This window comes from Contarinia nasturtii, unplaced genomic scaffold (genome assembly GCF_009176525.2).
Source record: "Contarinia nasturtii isolate CC-2019 unplaced genomic scaffold, AAFC_CNas_1.1 Cnas_scaffold_928, whole genome shotgun sequence".
Classification (NCBI taxonomy): Eukaryota; Metazoa; Arthropoda; class Insecta; order Diptera; family Cecidomyiidae; genus Contarinia; species Contarinia nasturtii.
In genome coordinates this window covers 2,954,045-2,981,658 of record NW_022198275.1, presented here as the reverse complement: position 1 = coordinate 2,981,658, position 27,614 = coordinate 2,954,045, and the positions used below count along the sequence as shown (strand labels likewise).

At 34.0% G+C, this 27,614-nt stretch overlaps 1 protein-coding gene across 1 annotated transcript in view; it reads right to left on the bottom strand.

The window, feature by feature from the left end:
* The window catches only part of LOC116343027 (hemicentin-1-like), a 54,600-nt gene extending 37,093 nt beyond the window's left edge, over positions 1–17,507 (bottom strand). Inside the window, exons 1-2 of the mRNA XM_031770896.1 lie at positions 15,809–17,507; positions 8,754–9,950 (exon numbers count right to left, since the gene is read on the bottom strand). Coding sequence (XP_031626756.1) covers positions 8,754–8,805 — 52 coding nt within the window. The 5' untranslated portion in view covers positions 8,806–9,950; positions 15,809–17,507. The remainder of the gene's footprint in view (positions 1–8,753; positions 9,951–15,808) is intronic.
* Between the last annotated feature and the right edge of the window lie 10,107 nt (positions 17,508–27,614).

Sequence of the window (27,614 nt, the reverse complement as noted above, 5' to 3'; positions counted from 1 at the left end):
ATATTGAAACATGTACGAAAGACTGATTTTTTTATTATTTTGGGGACAGTTTCAAATGTTATGAGTGCATACGCTTTTATTCAAATACGCTAAAATTTGGCGGCCAAATAAATATTCATTTCATTGGACATTTATTATTTAGCTGTGTTTTTTTTGTTTAACATGCCAAATCCACTCTTTTCTTTTTTGTTGTTGATAAACATTAAACATTATCCAGAATGATTTACTTCAAATGATACAATACAACTTCCGGCTCGCAATTTTTTCCAACCGGATTGTTCCAACGTTTTTTTCAGCATATCCAGTTGTGTTCGATACTCCGTTTTATGTCCGCTCTGCGGTTCATTCAAACGAATTAAAAAGACGAGAACGAATCGCAATGAGAACAAGCTGAATAAAAGTAGAGACAAAATTCTGGATTTTTTTATACTGGGAAATTCATTCGATTGTGTGTTTCTTGTTAATTCCTCTTTCGATGCTCTTATTTTTGACTTTGAATATGCTGTCACGATTTTAAACTATTTAAACATTGAAAATAAGATACTCCTAGTAGACAGAAACGACAGCAAACAGCACTATAACAGTGTAGTCAGTGAACGAAAGAGAGAAAGCATTTTATTATGCAAATGTTTTAATGCGCTTTTAGCCGCTCTTGATTTTTACAACGGTTCAGTAAATTAAATTTCTCGGATGCCAACAAGCCTGTTGGCTGCTTGTCTACACTGTGTCGCAGCCTGAAAGCATCATAATTCTTCTTATTCTTCGGTATTTTTTCTCTATCGCCAGTTGTTTTTTTTTTCCCGCATCATAGTTGTTCATTTTATTTTATGGGATTGTTCCACTGTATAATTTATGTGGCGCAGTTTTCTTTTCATCGCTTTTTCACTCCCTTTTTTGTGTATGCCACACTTTCTCTCAGATGTATAATATCCTTTGGCTACTTCGAAATCCGAATTAAACGAATTCACAAAGTTAGTTATTAACAAATAAAACTTGCTGTATATTTCGCATTTGAATATGTATGTCAACATGTGGAAAATATGGATAAAACTGAATTTAATGGTTTCAAATGCGATTCACGTTGCAGAAATAAACTTTGTCACTTAAAAAATTATGCGTTGCTTTTTAATCAAGTTTTCTCGCGCGCACACAACGAATAAGCATGAAATTTGTGATTTCTTTCACTTTGTTTACTACAAATTATTTATGGTGCGCGTGTTACAAGGCCATTGAATAAACGTATAAAGATTATGAAAGAATTATTCAACGAAGGAAGAAAATAGAATTTTCATTTTCGCAGTTCAGTGAAAATGACCTAGCCAAGCATGGACGAGCACTGTCCCGAAAACTTTTTCCTATGACCGAATGACACGCATGAATGCATACAAAGTTTCAAATATATTCAATCGTTTCATTTCGTCAATATGTACTTCTACGTTGCTTTGCACGCTCATTTCGCTTTTTATTCATCCTTTTATTTCGCTTGTAAATCACAAACGGTAATGACTTAAAAGCTATCAATATCGTAACGCTTTACTAAAAGAAGCCGGAAAATAAAATTTCCGACCAATTGAATTTGAATTTAGTGCGGTCATGGTTCGTACAGTAAATGTACGTTGTCATTAAATTGCTTTTCTATGGACTGAATTCACTCCCACTGAGACACAGAGAGAAAGTAAGAGAAGGAAAAGACGTGTTTGATTGCAAGAACATATATAAAAGCGAAAAATCCGAAAGAGCATCGGATAGAAAATAATATGAGAATGAAAATAAGAAAGTGAACGCCATTTGGTGGCGTCAAATGAGGCCCTTGTGTGTCGCACTGCTGGCTATAATCAGATTTGCATTAACAGGAAGCATTTCAACATTGAACTTGTGATTTTGGCGCATTACATAATACCCTTAAAACTGATTTCGTGGCATTATGGTTGACATAGTAAATTTGCCAGTAATCCAGTTGAGAACAAAAGCATCGAACAATGCTGTAACAATGTAAAGAATTGCAAACGCACAAATACACAAACAGGCTGTATTAACATTAACCGAATTAATTACTGTTTTGTATCCATATCGAGCCATTCATGTGGATTGGTCATGGAGAAAACCATCAGCAGTGGTATTGTTGTTTATATTGCTGACCAATAGGAAGTTCTAAAACGGATTAGACACAATCAAATGCCATGAAAAATATCAACACAGAATAGAAGTGGTATTAGTTGGGAGATTTTTTGAAAAATGATGTATGTCACATTCAAATGAAGTCATCGACTCATGTAAGTAGACAAGACGATATGAGATTTTCATGCTAGTCATACCGTATAATTTTAAGCCGATTGATCAACATGTCTTTATATCAAACAACATGTATCGTAATACGATTAAAACGAGACAAAACACAGATAATAACCAAAATTGATCAACATAGCTGAAATGATGGAATCCCTTCGTAAAACTGACCCAACTTGATACATGTTTTGCAAGATGATTTACAAAATGTTACCGTATTACAAAAACACACTGAAAAGTGTAAGGATATTTTAACAGCCGACTAAAATCTGTTTTCATGCATGAACATTTTCTGGCCTGGAGCCTAATGAGCTTTGACGAGCTCTAGTTTGCCTAGCAACATTGCGTTCGAACGATAAAAGGATAATTTTTGGTAGTCGTCAATGAAGTGCTAAAAGGCTTTCAGCATGTGTGTGTATGTGTCAAAGTAATAAAATCCCGAAACAGTTTTGCTCACACATGGGCTGAGCATCTTGCGCTTATATTCAATGGCTCGTTTCTTAAAATTATTTTCAATTTCAAACATAATTTACAAGCATAAATGTGTGGTTGCGTGCGAAAATGGGTATAATTTGGATTTCATTTTTTCCCTAAAGGAAAGTTAACAATGAGATGTCATTAATAGAGTTTGTGTTTCATTTTTTGGAATCGTCAAAAATATTGGTGTGTTGTTTCTGTTATGTGTGTTTCACTAAAAAAATGTTCCAATTTAAATGATATAGTGAGTGAAAAGTGCGAAAAAAATGGGATAGTACCTGAAGCGCAAAACATCATAAATTCAATTTGTTCTATGCATGAGTGCTGGAGCTTGTGTGAAAATTTGGTATGCTGTGTATGACGTTCGTCAGTGTGAACGTGCTCATAACGAAGAAACGAGAATGAAATTATGTTGTATGTATGCATGGTAACTCATGCATGCAAATAAATTGAGACACACAGTCAATTCTAGTGAACAAACTGACTGAACGAGCGAGTAAAGCGAGACTGAATGAGCAAACGAGTACGAATATATCTAAATGTATGTAAGCACATCACATACTACATATAGTTTACTCCTTAATAAAATTATAAATGACTTTGTCAAAACACAAAATATGTATTAGTCGATGTGAGCGATGAATCGATACGACGATAAGTTATAAACCATTGGCTCGTCAACTCTGAACTTTTTGACGATCGATGACAAAGTGCGGTTATAAAATACAACGATTATGATGACATTGACGTCAAGCAAACGATGTAATAATAGTAATAATAATGGTAGTAAGTGCTGATAGAATCGAACGAAATGAAAACTACAAAAATACTCGGAAGCGTACAACAAATACAATGGCAACTTTTCAATGGTTAACTGTGATGATGTGATATTGATGATCTTTTATGACCTTGGTTGTATGCTTTCAACTCGCCAATTATTATTATTAGCTTGATAAAATGAAGAGCCACTCCCTATTCTCAACACTCATTTTCATATCAATGATAGATTTTAATCTTGAATCGATATTCTAACAGCGATTTAAGCGCTGTTAAAAAGAAAAAAAACTTTTCCCTTATATGGTATTACCACTATAGCTCCCCCGCTTGTTTTCAATCCAAATCGCTGATGCCTTTACGCATCCATATCACATAATATAATATTATAGCTAATAAAATGATTTTAACATGAAATTATTATGGCGTATTTATGTATCCGTAGTCTATAATGACGATATGCATTTATTATGGAGTCAAATTCTGTTGAGATATTATGTGCCAAATATTACGGCGTGGTACACTAAAATTGCTCAACTTCTTTGAACTTGTGCAAGTGTGAAAACCCATCAAAAAATTTATTAAATACTTTCTAGTTTGAATTTGGTTTAAGGACCGTCTCATTCTTGCGCACGCCTTGTTATAGTATGTAACACATTTGACCTATGCACAGACACCGAAAGGCAACCATCCAAAGGCCTGTCACACCAAAGATATACAATGTGCCATTCTCATTCGTAGTATAAATAAATTTTCGATCTGTTGCGGCAGCACAAGCATTAAGTTTCGAATAAAAACCACCTGGGATCTACTTGCCACATTATACTATAATATGTCAATAATACGCATAACACCATATCGTTATGTATACACACCATGTCCATAAAATCTATAAACGTGCTGTTATTCAATGTTGTAACTTTTAAGTGAAAATCAAGCACCGAAAATAATTTACCAGCACCTCCATCTGCTCCCGAAAAAAAGGAGTAAAATCTGGCAATTCACTCAGTATCAGTTACAGTTTTCGCTTTGCGGAGGAGTAAATTTTCCATTCTTGATATGAAACTCACACATACTCACGTAACATTTATAAAGTAGCTGCGGGCCCAATATAAAGTTAGGCAAATCGCATAATTCATGTCTGGAAATGACTGGAATTTTATTACTTGTTTTTTCACGAGTTTCGAATTTTTCGGTCCACAAATCCCACAATATACAGAGAAGGAGTGTGTGTTACACACTTTCACCGCTTCCACTCTTCCTTTCTCTATCGACACCATTTTGTTGAAATATTTGACTCTGTATCTCAAATCATTATTATTATTTCGTTTTTCCAGGCCATAAAAATTTTGACGCTAAATAATTCTTCAGTACAAAAAAATGATTAAAATAGAATTCGATCATTTGTGACCACAACTTAAACTGAAAATTCACATTTTAATGCTATTATGATTCTGTTGGTGCTTAAGTATTGCGTGAAAAAAAAGCATCAAAACATCATCACTATACATTGTAAACACAGGCCAACTGCAAAGCGAAAAGATAACTTGAATGAAACCAAATAAAAAAAAAGTTCAGACCAACATTTTTCTTTATGCAAATCCATTTAAAGTGTTGTTGTTTGTTTGATTCCATTGTTCTCGAGACCGAAAATAAAAACAAGTCATTGTTATTTGAAATGAGCCAAGTCTTTTTTAACGGATTTCAATTGTTGTTAGCCCTTTACGCTTGTGTTGTAAAAGGAGATACCGTTTTTCGGACGGGTACACACGCATTCACAAAATCATCGATGTTGAAAAACTGGTGGCACATTTTTACAATTTATCCCTAGAGACTCATAAGTCTTTTCCATACATCAATCACGCATCTTTCAATATCATTGGATTAGAATGCTTCCAAATGGCACTATTCAATGTTTGAAAGTTTTTGGATAGCTCGTTTTTTTCTTTCTTTGTTGTTCGCTTTCAATGGCCATACTTTGCGAATAATATGAACACCATTTCATGGTTGAAATGAAGATGCTTTTCGATAATAAGTAATTGAATTTCGAAAAGGATACATAAGCTCAAAGCTTAGCAAACAACAATTTCTCATCCTTTAACTCAAATTCAATTTTGCTGTTGCAACAAAGTTTCTTTTTCATCTCATTCGACTCAATGATTTACTCAAAATTATTCGAATTTTCTTCTATTCTATTTGGCGTATAACAATTCCGTTTGCTTGTTAAATTGAAAAAGAATTATCGTTGCAAAATTATTATCGAATAACAACAATTTTCACACGCTTCGATTATATCGGATAACCGAAAGGTAAAAAAAGAAACGGTAATTGTATCGAGATGGCTTCCTTTAAATGAATCGACAAAAAAGTTTTGTTTTGAGAATGAATTATATATGTACAAATGCAAATGGCAAAATGTAACCTTCGAATTAGTCTTGTTTCTATGGCGATATTTCTGTTGTTGACGAGAAATTCAGATGAATGCAGTCGAGCGGAAATGAATTTCCTTCACTGCATTCTGTTTCGAAAAACAAAATTTGCGCATGTTAATGGAAAAAGTTTAAGTTGCCATACAAAAACACACACACGCACAAAGACTTTTTTAGTTTATTTTTATACATATAAAATAATTTCAATGTTTTTTCAACAACAAAAAAAAAGAAACGAGAAAAAAACTGTGAACGTATCTCTTGATTCATCGATTATAGAGGATATTGACAAAACTCGTGTAATGTAGAAAACAATATTCCGGTGTCTGCAGACTCACATATTTCGAAATAATGAATACCTGGAAAAATCTGCTGAGACATCTTCTCAAATTCACGCATTAACAACATCTGCTTCTGCACACGCACACATGCATGCACGACAAAATGGTTTTACTTTGGCATTGCAAAGAAAAGGAGCAGCAAAAAAATGAAATGGATGAAATGGAAAAATCCTGTCATTCAATAGCATCAGTGTAATTTTTTATGCCATTCAATGACAAGTGTCAACAAAGCATTTTAAAATTGTAAAATCGTCGCATTTACTCACTTTTCCCTTTTTGAATTTTCTCATTTTCCAAAATATTCAAGTCATCACAATGAAACACGCGAATTTCAAACGTTATCGGATTGCGTTGAAGATTCGCACAATCGCAAAATATAAATCGAATAAAAACAGGATGGAATAATTCGACAGCAAGGCCAAGTACAGTGAACTTAGGAAATAAAAAAACGAGCCTAATTTAAATATCGTTACAAATAACTCGTGTCGCATTTTGTTACGTTAATGTTAATTTAAGGCGTTTTATACATTTTTTATCGCCTTATTCCTCTCTCGCTCCCTCTCTGTTTGTCTTTCTGTGTTTGCGTTTGCTCTTCTTTCATCTGCGACTTTATGTTGCTAATTCTTTCTCGTTTCTACTTCTTCTTATTCGTGAAGAAGACAACGCTAGACTTGCATAACAGCAAAGTCATTGAATATTCACAGTTTTGTCGTTCTTTGATATTTGCCCTTTACGAACTTTACAAAACCTGCGACAATTTGAATGCGTGAGCGTATGTGTCACTTCGCAACGTTTCGCAGAAAGGAAAAAAATGGAGCTGAACAAAAATTTATATAATTTTTATGCTCATCATCATTGTTGTGCTTTTTTTTCTACGGTCGTTTTGTAAGTCGGAATGCGTGGTAATGAAATGTCTATAAATGAAACGATCGAGATGGAGGCAGGGCATTTCGTGGTATCGCTTCGTTAAATTCGTTGTTGGCCCATTATGGGATTAATTAAATATTTGATTACATTCATATCCCGCTGTTCCGTTGAGGCGGAAATTTTTCAACATGTCTATTGCGGCCTGAATTTACATGTACAAGTACTTCAAGCATATTTTTCGGTAAACACGTTCCGGATGACGTGTTTGCTCATTACCGTCAATTGATTCAAAGGCACTCCGAATGCATCAAAAGTATGGTAAAACTTTTCTTTTCTTTCAATGCGGAAGGTGACCAAAGAGAGAGAGCGACTTCGGATTAATTCAACACTCATCAACACTGGAAAAGAAATAAGCGAAGTGCTCTCAAGAACAAAAAAAAAAACAGTTAGCGCCACTCGGATACGGAAGTAAGAAATTCTGGAATTTAATTTATCGCTTTTAATTATTTCAAACGCTAACTGTCACCATGCACATTTTTCGGCCGCCCATTCGAAAAATTATCATATTACATTGAATGTTACCAGTTTCTATTTGATGGTAGATTACGCGTAAATGGTCGTTGTCGCTTGACTTGGGCCACAACATTTGCTATTCAGACACTAAAAAAGGTTTCGCTTGGTTGCAATTTTACATTTTTTCGATTTGTCCCTAATTGAAACTCTGTTGCGTCGCATAACTGATGGGTTACGCAGCAGGAAGGTAGGCTTATTTTGGGGCAAAAAAAAATCATGTCTGTTTTTTTTTGTTCACGCAAAAGAGACCCATATCTGGAATGGCACCACCTGAGACTTGTTACAATCTCGAGCATTGACCCAAGCGGAGCTTTGAAACGACGTAACATTTTAATGAAACACATTCACGATGAAAGCTTCATACACATAACGCACTATCAAATAAAGAAAATACAAAGAATTTAATCAGAGTTAAGTGTTTCTAACATAATATTTGTCGACATAAATTTTCAACGAGTCGCTTGTATCAATTTAAAATTCGAACATTCTAGAAAGCACTATTGAATTCATTTATCTACTCGGATGATTTTTTTTCTTTCCTGTTTTTGTCCCCCTCTTTCATTCTGATGGTATGTACATACGGTTTAATAGAATTATTCGCAAAAATTTAGTAGGATCAAAGGGAATTTGTGCTGAAGGGTAGTTGTTTTTTTTTCTTTCAATAAATGCTTGTTTAACTAGGTCGCATAAAAAAACTTAGGCACTAAAAGTCATTCATTTAAATCGCAATATTGTTTTCAATTTAATCCGATGTAAATTCCGATTGATTTACATTTGTTGCTTGTTTTTTTGTTTTAATTTCATGTCCACTCAGCAGTAATGAAGCACAAAAAAGTGTATTCAATTCATTTAACCAGTATGGCAAAACAATGTGATATAAAAAACTACTACTAGCTATCCATGAAATTCTATATTCTGTCCTCACAGCAATATAACAACAAGAACTTCAGAGAGAAAAAAATAACAACATAAAATCAAGTGGGATAAAAGCGGATGCAAAACTTACCAATAAAAAGCGCCAGCAGTAGAATGGACGACACAATCGCTGGGAAACACATGATGTCGTTGTTTGTTGAATATGTACGGTTTTTTTTTAAATAATTTTCGTTTGAAAATTGTCTATTAAAAAATATTGCAACTGCGTCCAGTCGAGAGCGGGTAGCTTATGTCTGTCTACAAACTTGTGTGTGTCTATTTGTTATTTATTTCAGACGCAGTTTGCATATAAAGTAGTTTGTGTGATTTGAAATGGCTATAGTTTGGTTGCGTTATAATAGAGTATTTCATATTTTCCACCAAAAACATATAAAATACTTTGAATATACTGATTCTCGTTCCATTCCGTTCGAATTTATCGCAAAATGCTAAAAGTCACATTTGACAGGTTCACAAAATGAAGCAGAACGTTGTTTCTATAGTTTTTTTCCCAAAAATTCTGCACGTTCAAACTTACAAATATTTTGTTTGATGGCAAAATACCGATGTGAATTGCGTTTTATGAATTCTTTATTATCCACCAATGTTGCAAAATGTGCACAGTGACTTTTGTGAGCTGTCTAATTAAGACACCCACTCACCAAAATGAGCAATTGTTGTTTAATTTCGGAGTGGTCGGTTTTGCTTCGACTTCGACGAACAATGTTTATATGTTTCTATTGCTCTCGCAATGTTCCTCCCTTTATTTATCTGTGTCGTGTATCACTTGACCTGTGGTATTTTGATGTATATTCGAATCGTCAGAGGAATTTAACCGCATTCGGTTTACGTTGATGCCTTCACTTCTGTAACATTTATGTGAAATTGCTATTTTCACTCTATATCTCTTTCGACAGCTCTTTACACAGCAATTCAAATGTAGCAAATAAATCTGCGGCTATAATTCTATCTCTGTTCTTCGCATCCGCTTTATAGGTAACTTGAGTCTTTGCAACTAATCATATTAAACAGACAACGAATGATATTTTGTCACAAACAGAAACTGTTTGTTCAAATTTATTGGTATACCGTTTGTCGTTTTGTTGCAAACCAACTTGGAAATGTTTGCCACAAATCACAGCCACATTAAATGCTGCGGCGTTTCCAAAACGATTCTGTGGCTTAAATTATGACATTTATGAAGTTGTTGGCCGATTCATTATAATTCGGTTGTGTTGACGTGTTCAGTATTTGCTTTGATGCTCCGATGCCATGAATGATGTTCAACCTGAAATTTTATGAAAAACAAAATGAAGAAAATCAATCTGGAGAAAATTTTGTTGAAAAGTTTGTAATGTATTTAAATTTGAAATAATGTTTTCACAGTGACAGTGGTGATTAAATTGTTTTCATTGCTTTCATCACAAGATCCATGTTACCGAGAAGAGATCCATTGATTTCAAAATAAATTCGGCACCGAATATTGAACGTTTTAAGCAATCAAATCGTTTTAATTATTATTATACGCATTGCCGTTACAGCATTGAGCGTAACATAAGCGACCAACACCACCTGATCCCACAATCATACCATTTGTATTAACTTCTCAATTTTTCTTCTTCTCCCAGTACTATGTTGTGTTCGACATTTTTCAGCGTTGCTCAATGCTCATAACAATTCAAGTCAATGTTAATTTTGTACCGAACGAAAAAGATGAAAATCTTTGGTAGCTTAATTGGAAATTCCTGTCAAGCAAAACAAAAGAGAGAGAGAGAGAGAGTTCATTGCAACATTTAACTAAAAACATCATCAAAAATGTCATTTGTATAAATTGGATTTGGCAAGATTTTTAATTAGTTTTAAGCATTTCGCCAATGCTACATTTACAACGATTCATAAATGAAATGAAGCTTGGATGGCCGCCGCAATGTTGCGCAAATTCGCTCAAAATTCAAGATGGACGAAAACTTTTGCAAATGCCATTAAAGCTGTTTAAATATCGTGAGCATATCTCGTTTCTCTCTCTCTCTCTCTCTCTCTCTCTCTCCAGTTGGCAAATGTAAAAGAAGTAGTGAAGTGTAGAGAATAAAAAAAGAGCAAATAAATCATGACAGTGCGAATTTTTGCACAACCAAATTCATCAGCTTCAAGAAATTCTTCAGTAAGTCGTGCAGATAAAATTGAAACATTTCGTCAGCAATGCGCTTCGCAGATTGTGGGTCGGACTAAACTTGCCAAAGATAAATGTAAAGAATGAGTAAGTATCGGACTGCGATTCATTCCACAACTTATACTCAGTACACACACTCTACTTAAGATGTTAAATATTTCATATTAAAATTATTTACTTGATAGATTTCGACGCAAAGTGAAGATTTTCATCTCCACATGAATGCGCAACGATAATAAAATTAAATGAAGCACCAAATTATTTTGAAATCAACATTTCAAACTCACGAAATACTTTATTTATTCACATCGTTTTCGAAGGCAACACACATTTTCCACTGACATTGCTTGAATTTGCACAGTACATGAGTATTTATCCACATCATTTCGGTATCAAACGAATCATTTAGATCGAGACATGCATTAAATTTTATTCAGTTTTATCCGAGATTTTTCACGAAAAATTTATTCCATTCATAATTCTCAGCTTAAAAGAATTGCTGCGTTCAAATACCTAAAAACAATCCGATCATCGAGAGAAAAATGCTTTGAAATTAACGGGGGCGCTCAGCTGACGATTCCAAATCAAACTCCAAAGCATGCATGCAGAAAATATATACGGCATAAATTGTGTTTGTTTGAATATTTTTCCACATTTTAAACATATAATTCATGAAATTTCTGGTCCACTTGCTGTCAACTTTGAATAAATAATGGATTAAAACAATTCAACCGTTATTTGTAATTTAATTAAGCAGCTTTTTTACCTTTTCAATAGCCCATCTGGTGGCTGTATCGCGTTTAAAAGCCGATTGAAAACTTTCAATGGCAGTAATTAGATTTATATGTGCAACTTTTTTCCGTCGTCAAACAACCGACAATATTTTAAACAAACAATGTTTCAGAGAAAAAGAAGAAAAATTTAAATATTTTTCATCGAACTTTCGCAAGCATCATCAAGAAGAGTCTAGTGACATTCACAAATATTTATATAAATCTTTGTGATTCTTCTAGAAACGTTTCGGGCTGCAAGATTTTTTTTGCGCTAAAAGCAACTTTGTTTGAACAACTTTTCAATATTAGCTTCATATGATTCTTAATCTCATGACTTGACTATGAAGGAAAATTTTTGGGGAGAACGGTGTTGCGATGTTTTAAACAATCAACAATCAGTTAATATTAGCATGTGAGTTTGACTAAAAAAGTGCCATAAGCTCAGTTTTATATGAATGACCATTGCTTGAATTCAATTTGATAATGTTTTCAGTTTAGAAACAACAAACCGTGTTTGGAACTTAATTTATTTATTATAGATGAGTGAAAGAGAAATCACAGAATCACAAATACCAAAATTGAATCGGTCGATTGAACAAATTGGGCGAATTACCGCTATTTTACCCCATTTAAAAAGGAAATAACAGGCACCGAAGCGTATCCATCATTTGGAAATAACCTTTCTATTTCAGATCAATCATTTTAATTTATCTGTTTAGACTTTTTCGGAAAAAAATAATATTAAAAACACGCAAGCAACACTTTTATCTTGCGTGTGGCATGCAAGGGAAATCATAATTTAACGGAAATGTTACTAAATTGCAGGGAAATGAACTCAAATTCGAACGGTTTTCTTCGTTGGTTTGGGAAAACTTTTACTAGTTGGAAAATACCGACTTGAAATCAAACTTGTGTTGTGTCACAAACAAACATTAAACAAACAAATCATTTTACAAACTTTAAAACCTTATTCAAATGATTGAATTATAAAACATTTTTCGTCAAAAATCTATGATCATAATCAATACATAGGCCATTGGTAAATGGTTTTTCATTATCGAATTTCCTTTTAAGAACTGTTTGTTTCTCACTTGAAATTCGTTACCATTTCCATGCATATATTTAGAGGTACGTCGCTCTCAAGTGAAAAGTTTTTATTTCCAAAGGCGAGAACTATTAACAACATGACGTCCGTAGACGATTTTTTTATTATTTTAAATTGCAACAGACTGTGAGGTGTTGATAACAAACAACTTGTTATTATAACAAAATCACTGTTATTTGAGTGACTCGACAGAATATCATTAAAAATTCAATTTTATAGACAACAAATATTGATAAATTGTTAATCTATCAAATGCCTGTACAATTAAAAAAAGGCTTATGTTATATGCAAGAAAAAAATGGAAGTCTATGTCTACAAATTTCCGTCTCTTCAACTATTTTTCAAGATTTTTTCTCTTCGATTTTTTTAGGGTGATTTTTACGCTTCTATTGAACATGCTTTCACAAAAGGCGATTACGCTGTCAACAACGTTAACAAAAGGCTTTAAAAAGCGTCTAGATGAATTAAATCGTTATCAACACAGGTCAATGGGTGAAATAGCGTGAAATCGTTTACTATTTATTTGACTCAAATCGAAAAAGTGTTGCATCATTCCCGGAATTCATAAATCATAGCGTTCAATTTTTGAAGTTATCATCCTTTTGTGCGATATCCGAACATATAAAATAATATTTTTCATGAAAATTTTCGTCATATGCCGTTGACATTGATGTAGAATGGCAATGTAATGAACGAGTATGCAAAGAAATTGAATTTCATCCGATGAAACAGATATTCAAATACTTTGACATAAACAATAGCGAAAGAGGGAAAAAGGCGCAGAGCAGCCTAGTAAACTAACATGTATAATTTGTCCATAATTCTTGGTGAAAACGATGATATATTTCATTGAATTTGATTTTCCGGCACACGCACTTCACGTATCCTTGCCAATCAGAAAACGGGTTTGATATTGAAAATCGGATTTCACGATTTTTGCGGACAAAATGTGTACTATTTTGAAAATAATTTGAATTGCAAATGGCATTGGCAAAAATTCATTTATCATGGGACAACAATTTTTTGGGGTCAGGAAAATATTGTCAAAAAATTTCCGTATATAATCAATAACGCATTAAGTCATCAATTCATAAATCATGACCAAATGGCCAACATTGTCGAATTTTTGACAAAACATTGGCCTATGATTGAACGAGTGCCTACGCAGATTGAGTGAGTGAGACAAGGAGAGTATATTATAATTAATGTACGATTCCATTGAAATGAATGCTATTGATGAATGTGATGTGTTGCTCTGTTCGCATACCAAACATAATCCCATATAATCGGTCTATTCTGACATGCAATATTGCTTCCGCGGTTACGAACAATGCGAGCATTTAATGAGCATGTCTAAAATTAATATACGCACGTTTTGTTTACCCAAACAACGAACAACCATGAGACTAAACACTGGTTTCGTTGGAAAATGGTTCGATAGAATTGCTATATTAAGGAGTTTTTTTGACATCAGCGATTGGGTTTGCTTAAGTTAAACGAAGCAAAGCGCACGCTTATCAAGGCCATGTAGATACATTTCCTTTTGCAATTAGACATCGCGTGGATGAAAATGCCACATACAGCATAGGTATTTCTATATATTGATGGCAAACCGATTTCAATAAACCATCAATCTTTCAATTGACTATGAGACGGCATTTTGCTAGCCGTCATTCGATTGTTTTCTATCATATATCAATTCGTTTGCATGGAAACAAATATGAATTGTTGTTACATTGTAACTACCCGAAAAATCATTGTGATGGCAATGGTGATGGTGCTGCGCATTTTTTTCTCTTTTTTTATTCATCCATAGTTAATTCGAAAGGCAAACACAATAGGCACACTTCATCGTTCAAACGAAACCTGTGATTTTATTTATTAAGTGACAGCTACTTTGATAAGCAATACATTGATTTTTGTAATGATAGTCTAACCGAGAGAGTACACACTGTAATTTGATTGTCAATCAATCATTCTGTACACAAATGATGTATACTATGCATTATTAACTTGCGATGTTCCATTCTTCTATATTTGCATTTTTCATGAGCTACACTTTTTCACAGCCCAGAGACCGAGATCTTATCGATGGATGAACATTTATTTAACTTTTCAAAATTGGAGATTTTAACCCCTAAATAATTCCAGAAAATATGAGTGATTTTAATAAGTGAAATTACAACAACTCGCTACCAACACACATTTATTGGAACGAGCTAGGCAAATGAATTAAAATTATGTCAGAAGTATAATTCAGATCGTGAGTCATTTCAAAAAGTATCACAGCGATAAATAAATAAATTCAAAATATAAAACGGAAGAAGTGAATTTATATCGTCATCGTTATAAAATGAAAAGTAAAACTCTGGCAAACGGAACATTATTTTTTGTCGTAAACATTTTCGTTCCGTAATAAAATGAAAAGCGGTTTTAATGTTGAAGTATTTTTTTTTCGGTGAGAGAAAGTGTAAAGTTTGTGTGTGTGCCTGAAGGCAATAGCCTCGTGGAATTTGTCGAAGGGATTGGTAATGTGTTCAGGGTGAATTCGTATTATTTTTCAGGCAAACCGATTCAAATCAAAGACACGTCTGTCGAATTCAAGTTTATGATTAAATGATACATTACATGAAACCGCTATTTTATTTGAGAAGCTAGGTTAATTGCAAAACGTTTATAGCTGTGTTTACGCGCTCATGCAAGCATTGCTCGCATGTCTTACTATCTCTCTGTTTCGGCTTCTGTTTCATTCGCTCGCACGAAGTTTGTGGACATTTTAATTCCAATCGAAATGGAAGCAATGCGAAAGTCCCCCTCTCATCCGTTTAAAATAGTTAAAACTTTTTTTACGATCGATACTCTCGTTCAATCTTATCTAAAAGCTCCGTAACAGCTCTTCGAGCTATTTAACAAGAATTTATCGTTTTATTTACGGTTTTCAGTTTCGTTACACGTAGTACTTACATGAAAGAGAATATTCTTTTAAATGAAATATAAATCAAATTAAAATTCACAACATTACAAATTAATGAAGGAAAGTTTTGTACAAAAAAAATAAATGATTTTTTGTTCATAAAAAATTGTGAAATGTTACTTACTTTTACGTTATTCGCTGGCAGTATAAAATCTATTTTCTGCTATAGATTCAATTTCGTTGTAATAGATCAAAAAGTAATTGGTATCAATGTTGGCCCAGCAAATAGTCTATTTTTTACTTCGCTCAACAATGATGTTTTAATCGAATGGCTAAATATAGTCAATGGATGCCAGTTGTAGATGTTCGAGTAAATGATGCAAGCAATGAATCGAACAAAGCTGAAATTAGTGGTTGGCATTCACGTACACAAAAGGGTCAGCCACTGAATTGTTTGCACACTTATGGTTTAATATCGTAAAATTTCCCCACGAATATATCTACCAGAAGTACTTAAATTGTGGCCTGAACTCTGCTTCTAATTAATCCATAAACCATAAGCTTTGTATTTAATCCATTAAAATCATGGAATTATCCATAACACCAAAAAAATATATATGATATTTGACCAGAGCAAACAGTGAGAGCAAGAGCTGTATATTGTTTCTGTTTGCTATTATTACCGCTGCCGTTGGCAATAGGAAATGACACAATGGATCTGAAGATTTTCAACAACAGACACAGCAACCAGTGCATACAGTTCACGTGCGTTACCGATTTTCATTAGATACGTTACTGTTTCAGCTCTTTCCTATTCATTTCACAATCACAAAAATGTTCATTTTGGTTGTCTATTGTCTTTCTGGTTATTTATTGTTCTTGCTTATTGTGTCACTTGGGGTTAATGGCACCGGATATGTTCACACACCCTCACACAGAAATACGACAAAAAGAAAGAACAATATGAAATCATACATATATCGATGACGTGATTCAAACCTTCTGCTGTGTTATTCGTTTGAATGAATGCTCATTCATTGACATCCAGTGCGCATAAATTCAAGACAGTCAAAAAGCATAATATTCTAGTCAGGCAAAAATCGATCCCTTTTTTTTCGCGTAGAAACACAACAAAAGTTCTGCCTCAACGATTATAATTTAATGCAAAAAAATTGTCACCAGTTCAGTCACACACGCACAACAACAAAAATTATTATTTTCGATTCCCCCGGAATTTTAATCATATCACGTAGAATGCGAAACACTCTTCCTTTGAATTATTTTCTTAATCGTCAAAGTAGATGTTTTCTACTTTATTTTGTTCAAACCAATTCGAATGCAATTGTTTTGTTAAGGAAATGGTCTATTTTATTTACGATATGCTTGAAAATGCACGCAAAATGTATTTTTCTTATCACTTAATACACACTGTATTTTCACACTCGACACAATTTAACCCTTTTCTTTGCGCATTAAAATGTTTCGTTTTTTTATTCTCTAACTTATCTACTGGTAGGCTTTGGTGTTTACAGTTTGATTTACAAATCACACATTTACGGCAGACTTGTATTTTTTTGGGTGTGTATATCTTTTCGAAGAAAAAATAAAACAAATATTTGAGTTCGTGCGTTTCACTATTCAAACACAAAGTTTACATTCACATGTCAATTGTCTGGGTTTATTTTGATCGAAATAGACAGATAAAGAGATTGATAATTTTTGTTTTCTTTGGTTTTGTAGACAAAGTCACAGTAACTAAAGAGCTATTCAATGGAACTAAAACAACATTCTAAACTGAACCTTCCACTCTGTTTGAATTTTCAAGTTGATCCGTCAGTTAAGGTGGCCTTTGCGGACGATGAATTCTTTTGCATTCGCCTTTTTCAAGTGCCAAGATACAACTGAACGGAATCAAGCAGCGTGAACGGTTACAAATGTGTAACTTTATGCGATGTATGAATTTTGTGTTTGAAATCCATTGGAATGCCAACCCCTGAAATTGCGGCAACTGGATTATCCATCTCCAATGTGGAGAAGTTATCAACGTGAACATATTCGGTAAAGTCATAATGCGGCGGGGAAATGACTGGAATCACGTCACGTTTCTTACAACATATACGAGAAATTCAATACAAAGATCGAAAGGGACGACTATGTTGCTATCGTCGATTTCAAAAATGTGGTCAACAGTCATGCGCATAAAATATTCACGTTTCATATATAGAAATGAATCCAGAAAAGAATCACTTTAACTCAATATTGAACAAATGAAAAACGTAAATAACATGCCAAATTCAAATTCACTTAAGTAAGATATAGTATTCCTCCACTTGATGGTGAATTGCCTTCACTAGAGCAGAAAAAGAGAGCAAATATGTAACGGAATGCATTAAAGCACCCCGTGTGTGTGTATATATGCATGTATATCAAACAGTGATACAGATTACAAGAGCGGCGTATTTGTATCGTACAGACTCACATCACTATCCTCGTAATTGTAGAACAATCCGTCGTATTTCCGAGAGATGGAAGGAGAACATCACAGCGATACAGATAAAAACGAAGAAAAGTATGTAGAGTAGGTCAGTGATGCGTTTTGTATCACAATGCATTCTGATATTGATATGCCAATGTTTAATTTGATTAAATATGTATATACGTAGATTTATGTTGTGTGGAATTGATAAATGCGAGAACAAGTAGTTATTTCATTGTATCTATTGAACGTAATGAATATATGGATGTGGGTATAAAAAGGTTTTTCATGTTCAAACTTTCATTTTTACTGGAAAAAAGCTAACGAACATAATACAATTTAACTAATGAAGAAAAAAGAAAAGAACAATTTCATTTGTTATATGGAGCATGATCAAGCCTCCTGATCTTAATGGTGGTGTGGATTTTTTTAAAAGTACCATTGACATTCACTTGAAAAATATTAAAATGGAAAAAGTTAATTCCATTTGGCACATGAAAGGGACCGTCTCTGTGGACAGCAAATAAGGTCTTTTGTTTATTAAGGACAAGTGAATTATGGGATGGGTAATCTTCAAATCAATATATCCTCGGGGGATTTATTTTAAATGACACTCGGTAACATGTTTTTAAAATACGACCTTTTAAAGCTATAAAATTATATTTTATCATTAAAGTTGGAATGTAAATGATCAAATATTCATATGATAAATAATAAAAATAAATAATTCTGTATAACTTTGTAGTATTTGTTCGAATTGAACGATCTGGTAAAATCTAAATATTGTGCTGCCTAAAAATGGTGTACGTGACAAATTTATTTAAACAAAATTTTCTTCACATTAATGGAAGTCCAAACAGACACGCACAATGCAAACAGATTTTTCCATTGTAACATCAATAAAAATAGAACACTTACGCCCGTCATTATTGATTTCATGAAATCATTTAAACATACGATTTCAATATAAAGGTTACAAATAAAATATATAATTGCCTATACAGTTATTCCAGCGAAAAGAAGTGGAAAGAATCTAAATCTAATATGCATTGTTTTTTTTATCAAATTCTTTAGCAAATAAAAAAAAATATATATGTCATTTTCTTATCCATAATGTACCCGAGTGAAAAATGGCATTGAATTTTTCAATGCATAGTGTCAAACGGCATTTAAGCAATAAATCGACACCGCATGGCTATAGCGATGTGGTGTATGCACTCAACGTGCGCACGGACCATGCGGTCTCGATTTATTGCTTAAATGCCGTTTGACACTACGCATTGAAAAATTCAATGCCATTTTTCACTCGGGTAATACACTTTAAGTTTATTGAAAATATCGAGAGGAGAGTATGTTTTTATTCAGACATTACTCAGCTATAATCGCTGAATAACATACTCTCTTCTCGATATATTCAATAGATGTATACTCTCACAATCATTTTATCCAATTGACTAAATACAAGTACAAGTATAATCAATTAATTACAACAACAACCAGTTTATTTAAATACAATGATATTCAAATAGATTTATTTGATCGATTATTATCGAGAATATTTACCTATAAACAAAATAACTTATTTGTTTTACACATAGGACAAGTATAGTTGTCAGACATTGAATGGCGCTGTATCTATCCTATAAACATCGAACTAATGAAAATGTGTGGTGGTTCATGTCTTATTTAATATACAATAGTGGAAATTTATCCAATGCACAAACCATTTCTTCTAGTTCCTCACCATTTCTTCTAGTTCCTCTTACATTAGTGTAGGGGGATTCTTCTAAAGTTCAGAGAATGACGTTTGCATATAAATACATGTAAAAGACACTTTTAGGCTCGTCCTATGGTTTTACAGTTACAGTGTTTATTGGACAGTCAAAACTCTATCATATAACAGTATGATTTGAAATCAAATGATAATGCGCAGTAATAACTTACAGTAAGACAAATACCTGATAATTTTGTTGCTCTTTTTATATGATTTTTTTTTTTCAAAGAGAATCAATAGCAAACTCTTTGTTTGGAATTCAAAACTTTTTATTAATTGAACAGCCTTATTGACGCAGTTAGCGCCATTGTAGCTGTTATTATTACAGAGTCGAAACATAGCAACTGATTATGACTATAGCAGTAATGTGCGAAGGGGGGTAGGGGGGGTTTACCCCCCCCCTGTGATTTGGATGAGAATTTTTTTTTCTTAAATTATTCGAATTTGCTAGGGTTTTTCACGAAAAAAGTGAAGACCTTTTTTTTAGCTCTTCACTTTGTTTGGCTGAGAAAATTCTTCCGATTCGCTAGGGCTTTTCGCCTCAAAAAGTGACTTCCAAAAAAAAAAAACGATTTTATTGTAATTTCCTGAGGTTTTGCGCGGAGAAAATTCTTTCGATTTGCTAGGAATTTTCGCCAAAAAAGTGAAGTGCAAAAAAAAAAAAAAGAAACGAAATTTGTTGTTCAGATGAGAGAATTTTTAGTTTTTGAAAAATCAACCCCCCCCCCTGTACAATGTAGCTCGCACATTACTGGACTATAGTAACGTCGGAACAATTGTACTGTCAGTAAAAAATGCGAATGTTTGACAAAAAGTCGTTTATTTTGATTCTCTTTTAGACAAATATTTGTTCAAATAAAACTCCACGCAAAATATTGTGCACAAAAAACCGACTGAGTCTTCATTTGTATTACAAATTGCGTTCTGTAAAACATATATAGTAATAAATCTACCTCAATCAAAGTGCTGAACTATTCACACTCTGAGTACATAAAAATCGATTACTCTCTGACAGCATTAACCGCAAAGTTCAAATATATATGGAAAATTGGGCCTGAAAATTGAGAATTTTTCACTGACACACACACACATTAACACACACACAATATATATTTGTGTTTTCATGATGATTATGAATAAATTCAAAAAAATGTTTGTGAATCGAACGAAAAAACGAACAAAATCCAATCATAAAATAGCATTTGGCAATTTTATGCAAGCAATGTGAAAGAAACAGTTCTGCTCAAATCCATTAGATTCAAAATTTGAAGAAGAGGAACATATGCTTTCGATTTCAAAGAATCGATTCAAACAAATATCCGCCTTATTCAAACGAATCGTGTACAAATATAGTATCACCTATTTACATTGTTAAAATCTATATGATTAGAATTTAAAAATTTGGCCAATTATTACATTTTACAATTCTACTGCGGAGTTTATTGTTGCAGAGACAACAGAAGGTGTTTATTTTTCTTTTTTAGGAATTCTGTATTTCTGCATAAATTGAATTACCTACGACTTTAAATCAACAAGAATTTCACACGACTTGGACAACAATAGAATTCTATGAAACCAAGAAAATATTTGATCAATTGGTAATGCTCAAATATAATTCGCTCCATGTCGCCTAAATGATTTTATCTCATTCGAAATCGTATAAATACGGGGATTAATTTAGAAGAAAGCATCAGTTGAATTGAAGAATTTGTACAGATTATTTCAAAGAAAAGTAGAAATTTATTCAATTTTTGTGTTTGACAAAAGAAGAAAAATGAAGTACGTTCTGGCTTTATTTTTCGTGTTTGTCATCGGTTCGGCATCTTCACGAAATAGCTGTTTCGATACCTGTGGTCAAATTTCTCCCAAGGATATTGCAAACTTGATTACTGAAAAGAACGTTGACATACTATCGGTTTTGCAACAATTTGGTCCAAGTCTTGGTGTCGATCCTGCTGGTGCTAGTAATTTGTTCAATGATGTATTTCCAAGTGACCTCTCCGTTGATGTTTCATCGCTTTCCAAAGCAATTTCGCGCTTCAAAACACCTTTCACAAATCGAATGTTGTTACAATTGATTGGTGACACAGCAAATTACGCAGTTAATTTGCCCACAAATTTGCCACATTTAGAGGAATTGGCACCAGACGCTCCAACTATTTTGAAACAACTAAGAAACTTAAGTGGAAATGGAAATGTACCAGTTTCAAATATCATAAATAACATTTTCTCAACATCAAGTAATGATTCACCAAATGGCAGTGACCATAATGGTTTGTTCGGAAATATTCAACACATTTTTCAGGCAGTCAGATCCAGAGTTGGACATGGGATTTCCGATATTGGAAATCGCATTTCTGGAGATTCTTCCCACAGCGCAAGATCCTCATTTGGACTACCCGGATTTGGTGGTCAAATATTTGGAAATCTTGGTAATTTAATGCCAGGCTTCAGTAGTGATGGTGGCACTCTTGGAATCGGACTAAACGGCATTTCAGGCACTCAAATGCCCGGAGGAAGTATTAGTAGTGTGATTGGCGGAATGTTCCCGAGCGGAGCTTCAATCGATGCATCAACACTTACAAATTCAATCTCTGGTACATCAACCCCAACAGTGCGTACTTTGTTACAAACGATTAGAAATAGTATTGGTTCCTCGGCTGATTTTAGTAGAATGCCAATACCTCAATTAGATCAACCCGTTGACTCATCTGTTTTGAATCGATTGCGTTCTTCAGGCGGTAATATTCGTATTTCAAAGATTGTTGACTCATTATTACCATCTTTAGGTGGTATCACATCAAGAATCGGACAAAGTGGAGGCTCAATCATTAACGGATTGATGAACCAAGGTGGAAATCTAAATAGCAACCTGGGCGGTCAAGGTGGAAGTCCTTTTGGACGTTTTGGTAGATTTTTGCCAGGCTTTAATAATAATGGTGGCACATTTGGAATGGGACAAAACAGCAATTCCGGCGATTCAATTTCAGGCGTTCACGGCACTGTATCCAGTAATGGCTTTTCGATTCCTGGAATCGGTGGCGTAACCAATTTCTTCAATGGGTTACCACTTCCCTTAATCACAAGCAGAATTCAAGGAACTGGACAAAACGGTGGTTCAATCTTCGGTGGTGGTAGAAATATCCTTGACAATCTTGGCGGACAGGTATCGAATGCTGCTGGAAGTGTTAGTAATTTAGTAAATGGACTATTTCCAAACGTCGAATCAGTCGACTCTTCAACACTCAGCAATGAATTGCTTGGTTTATCAAATCCAACAATACGCGATGTTCTTCAATCGATTGGAAAAGTTGCCAAGTCACCTTTTGACTTCAGCCAAATGCCAATGTCACAACTAGATCAATCGTTCGATTTGTCACCCATTTTAAAGCGATTGAGTTCTTCAAGGGGAAGCGTATCACTCTCTGGTATTTTAAACTCTGTATTACCTTCGTTAAGTGGATTGACATCAAGAATTGGACAAAATCCAAATGGTATAAACGCACAAGGTGGTGATTTCAACGTTGATTTTCCTGGACAAAATACAAATGGAATGAATGTACAAGGTGGACTTTGGAACGGAAATGAAGGTGGCCAAGCAACAGGCGGTAGTAGCGGAGGTTTTAGTAGTATGATCAGCGCTTTGTTCTCGAATGTTGTTTCCGTCGATGCTAGAACACTCAGCAGTGCAATATCTACTCTACCAAACCCTACACTACGAACTGTTTTACAATCGATTTCAAATGTAGCTGGCGCTCAAACTGATTTTACTAAAATGCCAATGACACAATTGGATCAGTCATTAGATGTATCATCTCTGTTGAGTCAATTACGTTCTTCAAGCGGAAGTGTGTCACTTTCTGGAGTTTTAAGTTCAGTATTACCTTCATTTAGTGGATTCACATCAAGATTTGGACAAAATACAAATGGTATAAACGCACAAGGCGGACTTTTCAACGGTAATGTAGGTAGCCAAACAACAGGCGGTAGTAGTGGCGGCTTTAGTAGTATGATCAGCTCTTTGTTTCCGAATGTTGATTCCATCAATGCTACAGCACTTAGGAGCTCCGTATCTGCTTTGCCCAACCCCACACTACGAACTGTTTTACAATCGATTTCAAATGTAGCTGGCGCTCAAACTGATTTTAGTAAAATGCCAATGACACAATTGGATCAGTCATGCGATGTTTCATCTCTGTTGAGTCAATTACGTACTTCAAGCGGAAGTGTATCACTTGCTGGTGTTTTAAGTTCAGTACTACCTTCATTTAGGGGATTCACATCAAGATTTGGACAAAATACAAATGGTATAAACGCACAAGGCGGACTTTTCAACGGAAATGTAGGTGGCCAAGCATCGAGCAGCGCTAGTAGCAGCGCAAGCAGTATGATCAATGGTTTGTTCCCAGCTGGTGCCTCAGTTAACGCTTTTACACTCAGCAATGCAATGTCCAGATTATCAAATCCTACAGTGCGCACTGCTTTGCAAGCCGTTTCAGATTCATATGGTTCTTCAGTTAATTTTAACAAAATGCAACTATCACAATTGGATCAATCGATCGATTTATCGTATATTCTGAAACATTTGCATTCCACAACCGGAAATGTAGACATTTCTATTGTTCTTAACAGTATTTTGAACGCAGTCGCTTCATCAAACGGTGTTACATCAATTGGAGTAAATGGTTTGTCTGGAAGCGGAATAATTAACCAAAGCGGTTTTGTTGGTGGAAATATCGGGTCAAACAGTGGAAGTCAGGCTGTTAGTAGTGCAAGTAGTGGAGCATCGAGTCTTGGACAATCAAATGGATTTTTGCAGCAATTGAACAGTCCAATGTTCAGAGGATTGGCATCCAATAATGATTTTAACAACAATTTCAATGTAGCTGGAGCATCTTCATCTGCATCTTCATCTGCATCTTCGTCTGCATCTTCATCTGCATTAGACCCAGCAGCAATTGCTGAAAGCTCAGCAACTACAGACATTTCTGTATCTGCCAATTCAGTTTCAAAATGATATTACATATTTCCATTTAAAAAATATGTGACTGTGTAAATTTTAATAAAAAAAAATCGAATTCATGATTAATATGATAGTAGTTTAATTTTAATATAATTAGATTATCATTTGCGCGACGGATATCCGTACTTCTTAACGTATCAAATATCTATCGCCCTATCATTCTTCATTTTTGAGCAATGACAATGTTTAACTTAAAATAACAGAGAAATTGATTGAAACTATTTACCATTGGTAAAACCTCTTAATAAGAAGAACCCACAAGACATAGCCATAGATGACTGTCATTCGATGACACAAGAGCTTTGGCTACACGAAAAAACGTGGAATGCATTTTCAGACGTTATGTATTCCATCTCATTTCAATGGATTTTTTTATATCATCTATCAGTCCAATATCGTAAATGTTTTTTCAAGTCATTAGACCAGATGAATCATTTGAAATACACAATTTAAATGATATGAGATATCGATCGGTTTGTTGCCATTGTTTTTGCTCGTTTGCTGTTGAGAGACTATTTGGAATTGAAATTAACTTTTTCTTTCCATTGAATTGTATGCAAATTCGTTCGCTCTTTTGCAATTCAATATGCGGCGATAATTACGAATGGCCATTGAACGGATTGCATTCAATTAATTTTTTTACCTCAACTGAAAATTTCGAAAAATAATAGTATAGCAATATCTCGCTATACGAATTTTTAATATTGATCAACTGAATGGTTTTCAAATGGACGGGGTTGAAAAAGTGAAAGAGAAATATTTTGCTCATTTTATTAGCATCCGCATTTTGCAAGCTAAATAAAAACAAATTCCGCAAATTGGCGCTTTCAGACATTCCGATCACACAAAATGGATATACATGAAAGTGAAGGAACCAAAATTGCCATTGTACTACACTTAGTTTGAGAGTGACAAGAAAATATACAAGACAAAGTAAAAACTTCCGATGGAACTTTTACCAACTGGTTACAATTCCGTTCGCTATTATATATAATTTATAGAAACGACATGGTAACATTACATGAAAAAACGATGACTGCAGGCGAACATACAGTGGAGGAAACAACTTACGGAACTTTGTGCAAATACACACACACATACACACACAAAGAGAAAGAGAGAGAGAGATATTCGATTGAATAAAGATTCAGATAATGGACGAGATTGAGAGAGAGAATCAAACACACCTCTGAATGATGTAACTAAATACTACAATGCATTTTAAATAGGAAGGTATATGATGTGGTAAAAAACAGAAACATGTTATAAATATGGAATGAAACTTGAAGCACATGCAATGAACATTGTTCGAAAAACAATGCCAACAGCCGCAACGAAGTCAAACATTTATACGCACATTGGTGGTTATACAATGAAATTTTAGAGAATAGACGTAACAAGAATAGCGTTGAGTAAGTTTTGTGCGTTTCTCTTGGAAAAGTTCAAGTAAATATGTATTGTCGCCAAACCTAAGCGACTGTTCTTTTAACTCAGTTTGAATATCGTGCGTCAATGATGTATGATTTTTGTTGAAATTAGTATTCAAAGAAAAATAGTTGGAAATTCAATCGATGTGATTTTTTGTTTTTCTATTACTCTGAAATCAAAGAAATTTCTTCTAAACCTTCATAAAGCGATGAAAACTTATATAATAGTGTAGAATTAAGTTGAAATTTTTTTATGGAATTTTGCAGAAAATTCCGAAAAATGGAATCCTTGAAACCCAATACATCAAAAAAGTGGAAACTTATCGATGAAATAAAGAATATCGCATAAGCTTTTTCGATTTTTGATACGATGCCTGACTATAAATCGCTTTCAATTTACACAAAACTTTCCTATATAATCTACTAACGTCCCAAGCACTCAAATTGCACTGTTCGCACGGGGCATTTGCACCGTGCGTCAGTTACGAAAAAACGAAACAGAATACGGAGCGAGACACGAAGAAATTAGTGTATTTGCATATACGCTTCGTGCCTTGCGTCTTATTCTTTATTCCCTTTTTTCATCTTTTTGTTATGTAGCGTTACGCTAGTGTAGCAGCCTTTGCCATGCAAACAGCTGAAAAAGGAGAATAACGAATAAGACGCAAGGAATGAAGCGTATACGCACATACACTACTTTCTTCGTGTCTCGTTCCGTATTCTGTTTCGTGTTTTCGTAACTGACGCACGGTGCGAATGCCCCAGGTGAACAGTGCAAATTGAGTGCTTGGGGTGAAACATACAATGAAACAAATTTCAACCCATTGTGTAAAATTATTGATTTTCAACTTTATCAGAATTCAACTATATTTGGAAAATCAAATTTTCAGTTATGGATGTTTGTATCAAACATAGCAGGACGGACAATTTATAGTATATTTGGGAAGTAAATGCTTCAAAATCCGAAAATTAATTCGATATTTTTAAGTTTCTTGAATTCAATTTACATACTAACAAAGCATTTAGAAATCGAATTAATGTTGTTTCTAGAAGTTTCTAAAATGTAAAATTGAAATTGATGTTAAAATCAAAATAATTCCTCTTCCAACAATTTGCACGCATACACATGTGGTGCAAAACGCCTGCGTTCGTTGAATTTTTTTGCAAACCTAATATTTATGGTTGGTTGGATTTCAATTTATGTGATTTTGCTATTTTATTTGTCGACAATGCTATAATCGACAACGTATACTGTAATACTGTGCTCTGTTTTCATTTTGAATTGAAACT